The following is a 9,373-nucleotide window of genomic DNA, read 5'->3' as shown; positions in this document are numbered from 1 at the left end:
CTGCCCAAAATTTGATTCTCTCCTCAGCACCAAAGAAGGGAATACTCTAGTTTTCTTATCAGCTTGCCTATATGTAGGGCACAAGGGGAAGAGGGAGATGTGAGACTTAAAAGATGTCAGCAATCAAATATAACTTACACTCATATTCCATTGGTGAGAATTTAGTTTTATGACTACATCTGACTTCAAGGGATGCTAAGAAATGTAGTATAGCATTGAATCTATGTGGCAGTAATTCTATCACAATAGAAAAAGATAGAGTTGATGAATTCTTTATGATTAATAACACTACTCTCTTGTACTCTGTTCCCCCTTAAGTTTTTCCCTTTTATTCTAAAAAGTTATTCATAGGTTTTTCCTTCTGTGAAAACATTTGTTTCTTCCTTTCCACTCCATCCTTTATAACATTTATTTATTTTTCTTGTTTTACTTCATTTTTTTCTATAGTTATTTTATGGACAATATTATAAGTTTAAGGAAATTATCTTTTATTCTTAGTAGGCTAAAATGAGTTGAGATTGATAAGGTTAATAGTGGTAGTCCTTCAAGATCTAGCCACAGGAATGAATGATTTGAATGAGGTTTAGTCTACAATGAGATATATGAATTATTTGAAGGTCAGTGTCTTGGTAATTCCTGATTACCCCCTGGAGACACTGATATTCCTCCCAGAACAACCTCTGATCCAACTCATTTGGGGAGGTTTAGTAAGGGGCCTGTATGGCATTTATTCTGGCTTCTGGAGGTAAGGTCTAAGCTAGAGAACATAAATGTGCAAACTAGGACACCCACACTACAACCTTTGTTCTGACACCAGCCCACTGTCTGATTTTGACCAAAAGGAATAACAACTAATATTTACAAGGCTTTCTATCAGATGCCTGGCTCTTTGATGAGCACATTACACATTTTGCAGCATGGAATGTTTACAAAACCCTGATGACATGGATATTATTAGTGTTCCAATTTTACAGATCAAGAAAATAAGATATGCAGGCTTTAGTACCTCGTCCAAGATCACAAAACAGTAGAGTAACAGAGCCAGGATTGTAATATAACTTCAGTGAAACCAAACTCCATGTTAGCAATGAATTTTCTGTACCACAAGTCACTTTTCTTCTTTGGATTTCCAATTTCTTATCCAGAAAGCCAAAATATAAACTATGCAAAGAATAAGCAAGCCTCCATTCAAATGGATCTAATAAGAAAACACTAGAATGTTTGTGGGCTATATACTTTTCTAGACAAACATATTTATCCTGTCACTGAAGAGTTTCACCTTATAGCTAGAATTTCAACACCACATCATTAACACTCACTATCCTGTTTATGTGTAGTGAATTATAATACTAGGGCTTTAAAAACAAATTATCTAAGATGAATCTAGTTTGATCATTGGGGGTAGGATAGCATGCACAGGCAAGGTAAGGAGAGGTTGTGGAAGGATTTAAGGATAGGGAGATATTAAACTTTGGTAAAAGTAGACAAAAAGACAGACTAATTAGGATATTTGTGCTTGAGTGATGTGGGACAGGGGTGGAACATTTGCAAAGGAGTCTGATTACAAAGGAAGGGTTATGAGATATTATATAAATGGGTGACTATCTTTCTCTACTCCAAGCTTATAAATTAGCAATTAGGAAATTTTTTGAGGAAGAAGTAGGCTTGTATTGAAAAATTCATCTTGGTCTCTCTTGTTCTTTTGTCCCAGACGTTTTAAGTCACAAAAGCCATATTTCTAGTGGTAGCTCCCATTCTGTGACTCAGTCCTATAGTGGAAGCACATTTTTACAATTCACTGATGGCAGTTCTGATAAGTACACAAATAATTGTTCTGCTGGGATGGGAAGAAGGTGGTTGAGATGTTCATATATAATCTACTATATTTGCATTGTTTTATATTCATTGACCTTATTATGAGAATACTGGAATATAAAAACCTGATTTGTATTTCAACTATTCTCTAGAAGGCAGAAGAGGGGTCATTTGCCAGTGCAGTCAAATTTCTTGGAGCTAAATAACTGGAGATATTTCTGATAAAGTGGAATGCATTGACATGGGCATGCCTTCCTTTGCTTCAGATAATGAGTTACTCATTGACTATCTAAATATTTGGTCATGAGTGTGGCCTTTTACACACCCAATGCAGCTCAGCTAGGATCCAGTCTCTACCCCTGCCCAAAGGAAAGCACATCCAACCCACATAATCATATCAGGCTATACTGTTTATTTCTCATTGCAATAGGTACAAGTAATTAGCTAACAGCCTCTTTCCAAACTACACTTTCGTTGGGTCCACAACTTTCCCTAGAAAGAGAATGCTCCTGGTGTTTTTCTCCAAAATTAGTAATAGGAAAGATCTATCTAATTGGATGATAGGGCGTAGGAGAGTTATCTCAGACTGATCCAGAAATATGACTTCAGGGACAGCTACAGCTTCGGATCCCTTTTCACCAATGTGCAGCACAGCCTTGTGGGCAGCCTGTAGAGGGAGAACAAACACTGCTGATCCCCTCAAGACACAGTAATAGTCTTTGGAATGGTTTTGAAGCAATCCATGAGAATTAAAAAGGTACTACTCCTTTACCATACTATGTTGATGTTGCTTGAATATGAAGGCTACTTGGTTAAGTGTAATTAAGAAATATCTGGTTATTCTCCATGGCTTTCTGCCTCTATAAGTCATGAGAGGTAGAGAGAGAGAGAGAGAGAGAGAGAGAGAGAGAGAGAGAGAGAAACAACAACGTGTGAAAGAAACCTTAATCGGTTGCCTCCTATAGGTGCCAGGACCTGAGATCAAACCCAAACCAGATACCCTTTGGTGCACATGACACTCCAACAAACTGAGCCACACTGTCCAGGGCTATAAATCACTTCTTAAGCTTTCCCCTGCCTTCACCATTTCCTCCATAACTGTATCTCATCAGTTCTGATCATTAAGTTCTTCCATAAGAATCGTTAGGACATGAAGGTCAGGGATGGAAGTAACTGTTACAGTAACTTGTTTAGGAGTAATAACAATGACTCTGGGGTGAATATGACCTAAGAAGAGTAATTCTGGCTCTTTATGCTTCAGAATCCTCATTGATTAACTCACTCTCACTGGACCTTCCAGATCATACATTCAGAAGCTCTAGTCCACCAACTTACTTTGGAAAGTTTAAGACCATTGTCCTCTGTGAGTTCAGAAAAATCTGCATTGTCAGCAAAGGCATCTTGGATGCCCATCTTCAGAAGAATGGTTCCAAGGTCATATGTGGAAGAAATGGAAAACTTTGGAACAAACAAGTCAATCCACCTGTGGGGGGAGGAGGTGGGAACACATGTCTATCAGCACACTAAACTCATGATTCCCTTCCTCTCTTTGTTGAAATGGTATTATATTGAACTCTGATCCTCCCCTAGATATTGACAACCATTGCTATGTAAGTTAATACATGGCACCAAAACCATAGAAGTTATCCTGGAAGGAATATACTTTGGATCAGCCAACACTGGACTGCAGCACTAGAAGGAGGGAGATATGATTCACTTATAATCAAGAAGAAACATATCTGGCGTGTTGCCCAAGGTTGGGGGGCCAATGGCATAAATTTCAATGGATAGTAAAAGCACATGGATAATTTTATTGTTTTCCATCTCACTCCCAGCCCAGTATGGCTATCCATCCACGTCTTAACGTAAATCCTATCCTTCCACAAAACTCTAGTTGGCCTCTGGGAAAGCATCAATTTACTTGCTGGCTGACTTCAAAGAGTTAATTTTATCTTTGTAGCCCTAACTTCCTCATTTGAAAAATGCATATAATACTATTGTTTTCACTTGTTTGTTGATGTGCTTGGATGAAATGAAGTATGTAAAGTGCCCAGCAAAAGAGCTGGCACAGATTATCTTCTCAGTATATTTTTGCGTTCATCACACAACTGTTAAGTACTTCAGTGTGATTTTCCTGTCTTTGAGTTTCTGCTGAACTCAATCTTACCTGTACCGTTATGCCCACCCTCAACTTTCCACATCATCTAAGATGTTTACCCCTTTTGTAGTAAGCGATTCCACTTCTTCAGTGTTTTAGATGACATGGCCCCTTCCACCCACTCCATCTGGCCCTCTTTGGGAAGGACAAATAGTGCCAGAGCATTCTTGCTATAGTCCATTTGCAGCACCGTACAGTTCAGCTCCGTATCCACCAGGTGATAGTATTGCTCTGTCTGGTGCATCATGGGCACTTGCACTGTTGTAGTCTTGTCCACTAAGAAGCTGGAACCCTCTTCTGTCTTGGATGGATCAAAAGGATTTGCCCACCGGGCTTGAAATACAGAAAGACAAAAGTTGTTTGTTTTAAACCAGTATTAGTATCAGTGTGAGCTTTTCCATCAGCCATCTTATCTAATATTTAAGACCACCACAGAGGTAGGTACCTACTTTTAACCAATTTGACAAGTGAGTAACTAAGGTTCATGGAGAGAAGGTGTCTTTACATGATCTCATTGCTAATGCTAGCCAATGGCAGAGCCAAGAGTCACACCCAGGAATGTTGAACTATACATTCAACAGATGTCTCATCTGTGTTCAAAACCACTATACTTACACTAAACCCATCAGAGCCACAGTTTTCTCTTCCATAAAAAGTTTTAAGGACATCCAACACACAGGGTGAAATGAGACAAAAGATCTGTTCTGCTGTTTTATCTGTCTACAAGTGTGTGGCTTGTGGCCAAGAATTGTTCACTCCTCCACCAAATGTGGCTGACATGTGCTTTAGAACCAGGAGATATCATTTGCGCACAGCACCTTCAGAAAAGAGTCACATGATTCTTGTTGTTACAAGCACCAGCTTTAGAATCAGACCACCTTGGTTAGGAATAACAGCTCTGAAAGTTATTAATTCTGTGAACTTGGGCACTTGTAGGGATGAGATGAGACAATGTGTGTAAACCACACACATAGCATGATGCTTGATACATAGTGAGTGCATAGTATATGATAGAAGTATGTATGTAACATGCCAAAAAATGCACAGCAAAATCACAAAATCTTTTGGAAACCATAATTCTCTAGTTATATGTGAGCAGGATGATCATATCATTGTCACTAACTTCTCTGAAAGTGCTCTTTCTCTAGAAAATTCCTGGTCTCACCCACAGAGCTATGTGTTCCTCCTGGAAGATCCAAAACTACACACAGCTATGTCTGGTAGAGCCAATCACTATGGTAGGAAACCTACTGATGCTAGTGCGAAGAGACCATGAGCTCCTCCTAGTGCCGTACCAAATTATCAGAACACTGAAGTTGAAATGGACATCTTAGCCTTACCTTTAAAGTGAATATAGTTCACCAGGACCATGATAGTGTTTGGTTTGAGGTCTTGGATAAGACCAACAACTTTCCCTTTAGTTTTCTTCTCCACATGACTATTGACTGCCTGCTGGGCTGCAGAAACATTGGAGAAGTTGGTAGAAAAGACTTCAGTCTCATACAGGTTTTTTACATCATCCAAGAACTTTGGTGATGGTTTCATCTGCTTCCCAATAAAGAGAGCATTTCCCATCTGTAATTCCAGCTCCTTCTTTGGAAAATTCAGTGAACAGATCAGGTGCTGAAAGCCCTGCTGGATCTCTGCTGTTGTGGTATCTGTGAGGTTATACCCCAAACTTTCCAGAATTTGAGTTTGGGTGCTGGAGCAGGCCCCAATGGAGAGCATGGCCAAAGCTGCAGAAATGCTCACAGGGGAAAATAAAATGTTCCGATCTGGGGTCTCCACAGTGAACCTCCGGTACAGGTTGAATGCAAAGTCAGCATTGATGGATGACATCTTATAGAGAGTGGCATTTTGTTGGGAGGAATGGCAGGTGGTTACTTTGCCTTCAGAGGTGTTAGGTGGTGCACAATGAAGCCCAAGTACCAAGAGAACCAGATAGAGGAACAGTGGCATTTTGGAGGGATGATAATCTATAAGAAATTAGGTTAAAGAACCATTGTGGATCTTAGCTGAATGAAAACTCCGAGCCAGAAACACTTAATAATCACTGATTATGATTAGTAAAACAATATAAAATATTTGATGGCATGCTCACCAGGGGTCGTGTTGAGGTCTCTCTTCCCTGAAAAACTGAGGAAAAATCCAGGAGCAGGGAGTAGGAGAGGTGCCTTGCTGGGGCCATAGAATTAATGGCATAAACTGTCACTCAGATGTAATTGCAACATATGAAAACTCTGAGTAAATTAAATGTAGTAAAATTGAATTACTTCTTATTAGAACCAGAGGCAACCTTTTGGAGGGAGAATCCTCAGGTAAACTAGCAGAGTACTCCTTCTGCTTACATTATTTTGTGTAAATTTGAATTTGGGGTATTTTTGATTTAACATTTTTCTTAAGATAAAAATCTATAAAATGAGATGAGAGAATACCTATACTATTATTTGGATAAAAGACAAAAGACAATAATTTTCACAAGATATATTTAGTTGAAATGGAAGGGTGGTGGTTTATACAGCTGTATACAAGGTCATAAGCTGAAATTAATGTAACACATGGAAGCCACGGGAGTGTTTTCAAACAACAGGAAAATAAAAGTATAACATTTTGCATTTCAGATATCTCTCACCATTAGTATCAGCTACAAATAATCTCTAAATTGCAAGACATCTTATACCATTATTTTGCACTCATTCATGTTACTTTTTAATTATTAAAGCAGAAACTAGAAATATGATGAGAGATTCGATGAGTCCAAAAGATTACAAGGCTGAGGAGTAAGGAAGTCAGCTGTGGAATCCAACAACCATGGACATGTGTTCAGAAGGAAAATAATCCATGGAGTCAAAGTAATAGTGCTTCCATAGCCCTCAATTCTCTTCCTGAGTGATCTCATCCACTCCCAGGAACACCACACAAAACAATATACTCTAGTCCAGATTACTTTTCTGTATTCTCAGCCATTTATCCAGCTACCTAATGAATATATTCACCAGAAAGTTGCACACATTCCTTAGTTTAGGATACTATACTGCTCCTCATCATTTTCTATATTACTCTCTACTGAAACTCCCAGGCAAGAAACCTAGGAGTCATCCTAGGGGGTTCCTTCATTCTCATTTCCCACATCTAATGAGAGTATTACATCTTAAATACCAATCAAAACTCTCTTCTCTCCCTTTCTACTGTCACTGACTCAGTTCATGGCCTGAACCCTCCTTATTCAATTTTACTATTCAATCTCCACATTGTCACCAGAGTCCTCTTCCTGTAACAGTCACAGAGGCTGGTAAGAAGTCAGTTATCAGATGACCACTTTAAGACCTTGACCTGTGGAGCTAGGAATTTGGATCCCATGGTTATCTGGGATTCTGACTTGCTGATAGAAATGTTCAAAGTTTCCAAAGAGAAAAAAAAGTACTTACAGCACATAGCAAAGAAGCCACTTGCATCTCTCAGAAAGCAAAATATTTCCATCTTTATAAAGTGTTCTGTATTGCAAAAGTAGAGCAATCTTAGTTATTCATTAACCCCAGCATCAACCCTGGGATGATATTTTCAAAGCCGATGCACTAAACCGAGGCCAAAAGAAGAAAGTAAAACAATGATGTGGATGGAACTGTAAATGATTGTTATGGCTGCCAGATCCTTCATCTATAACAAAGAGAAAGTATTTTCAGAGCTGGAAGGACCCAGGCTTGAGCTAGGAAATGCGTGTTTTCAGCAGGAAGAATAGAGACCAGGGAAAAAAAGAGCCAAGAGGCAGAAGGACAAAGACTGTTCTCCCTATCAGAGCCAAAAAGTGCTGGGATCATCAGCATTTTGATGGAATGGTGCACATACGCAGAGGCTGGATGAGCCTTTCTAACAGGTGCTGTAGAAATTATTTATGTATTGGCTTGGAGGGATGATGTCAAAGAAGCTGGCAATCCTAGACTTCTGATGCTGCACACATCTATGTCTGCTAAGGAGGAAACCAGTCTTGCTCTCTGGCCACTAAAATCCCCTGTGCTATCTCCTGGGTTGCAGGACTCCAGAAGGGAATGCAGGAGGAGACAAAGACAGTGGAATAAAATGGTTTCACTGTCCAGTATTCACAGTACTGGGCTGTGTGCTGCAAAGAAGCAATGGGAGCAAAGAGCGCTGGACTCAGGCAGGAAACCTCAGTTCAACCTTGCCTCTGCCAGTTTCCAGCTCCAATAGTAGCAGTAGCAGCAGTAGTAGTAACAGCAATTCCTGCTTATTGAGGATTTATCATGTGATGGGCACAATGTGAAGAATCAAATTCCAGACACTGATTGCTTCAGGACTTCATTAAGGATGTGTATATGTTAAGTGAGGGGCAGGGGTTCAGGAATTTAGGCTGGTTGGAGAGAAGCCTAGACTGCATTCTATGGTGGGATTTGGAAGCCAGATTAAATAGTGCAACTTTACCATGAGGACATTAGAAAGCCACCGGGGGAGTTTGTTGTCAGTGACTACTAGACAGAGAGTGATTGTGTTGTGACATTACATCTTCTCAGAGAAACATAGACAGAGCTCCTACTATGTGGAAAGTATCACACTCAGGACTGCGATTTCAGAAGTGATGTTAAATATCAGCCCTGAGCCCAAGGGAACATTCTAACTACCTGACACCCACTGCCCAAACAGCAAAGGGCACACTTCACCTATGGGATGGTCGCTGGAGCATATCCCACAGCACAGCAGTGGAAAGCTCAGATCTCTCAACACCGAATCAGTTCATGCTCTCTCCTGGTGTACCACACACTGTCTGCTCTCTCAGCTGTAGGCAGTTGCTGCAAGAGAAACAGGCAGACAGTCTGGAAAGCAATCTTCCAAGCCTGTGCCCTCTGGTGGCATAGTCAGACAATGGCACAGCATGTTTTCTGCTGCATCTGATTCAGCTGAGGTTTGCTAGCCAGTAGTAACTGCAGGGATCTATTGCTGACATATCAGAAGGGCACCCGTTCCCTGAAGAATCCCTTGTTCTGGAGTCCTGTGCATCTGTCATATCTTGCTACCTAGTATCTGTGTAATCAGGGGCAAGTTACTTAATATCACTGAACCTCAGTTCCTCATATCTATAGTGGAATAACAATCCCCACATCCTGTGGTTATTGGGAGTATCAAGTGATATTTAGAGGTGGTATCTGGAAGCTCCTTTGTAGTGCCTTTCACATAGCAGAAATCCAGCACCTGGAATTCTCTTCCCCTTCAATTACCATCTTGATTCTCTTCCCCCACAGTCCCTGTACTCCACCCCCACCTCCATTCCTGACTGCTCTTCAGTTCTGCTTTCTGGAAATGCATTCTCTCTAAGATGAAATAGATTAATTGACTGCTAATGTATAAAATTTTCTTTAAAACATATTAAAAACACTACTTTCTGATTTG

The 9,373-nt window shown here is 40.1% G+C and overlaps 1 protein-coding gene across 1 annotated transcript; it reads right to left on the bottom strand.

Annotated features, from left to right (window-relative positions):
• Positions 1–2,213: 2,213 nt before the first annotated feature.
• Positions 2,214–7,457, bottom strand: SERPINA7 (serpin peptidase inhibitor, clade A (alpha-1 antiproteinase, antitrypsin), member 7). Its single transcript, XM_005869866.2, has 5 exons — positions 7,402–7,457; positions 5,314–5,949; positions 4,033–4,306; positions 3,151–3,298; positions 2,214–2,482 (listed from the first exon to the last, which is right to left on the bottom strand). The coding sequence occupies exons 1-5, from the start codon at positions 7,451–7,453 to the stop codon at positions 2,279–2,281; spliced, it is 1,314 nt and encodes a 437-aa protein (XP_005869928.1). The 5' UTR covers positions 7,454–7,457; the 3' UTR covers positions 2,214–2,278.
• Positions 7,458–9,373: the final 1,916 nt, after the last annotated feature.

The sequence above is a fragment of the Myotis brandtii genome, unplaced genomic scaffold (assembly GCF_000412655.1).
Source record: "Myotis brandtii unplaced genomic scaffold, ASM41265v1 scaffold305, whole genome shotgun sequence".
Taxonomy (NCBI): domain Eukaryota; kingdom Metazoa; phylum Chordata; class Mammalia; order Chiroptera; family Vespertilionidae; genus Myotis; species Myotis brandtii.
The sequence above is the reverse complement of the archived record's forward strand: the minus strand, read 5'-3'. Positions and strand labels throughout refer to the sequence as shown.

Excerpts from the sequence above, each read along its gene's own strand:
- SERPINA7 (XM_005869866.2), bottom strand. The coding sequence starts at position 7,453 with ATGGAAATATTTTGCTTTCTGAGAGATGCAAGTGGCTTCTTTGCTATG. Across the intron at positions 4,307-5,313 it reads GAACTATATTCACTTTAAAG|CCCGGTGGGCAAATCCTTTT; the intron begins GTAAGGCTAAGA and ends CTGTATTTCAAG. Across the intron at positions 2,483-3,150 it reads ATGGTCTTAAACTTTCCAAA|GCTGCCCACAAGGCTGTGCT; the intron begins GTAAGTTGGTGG and ends CTCCCTCTACAG.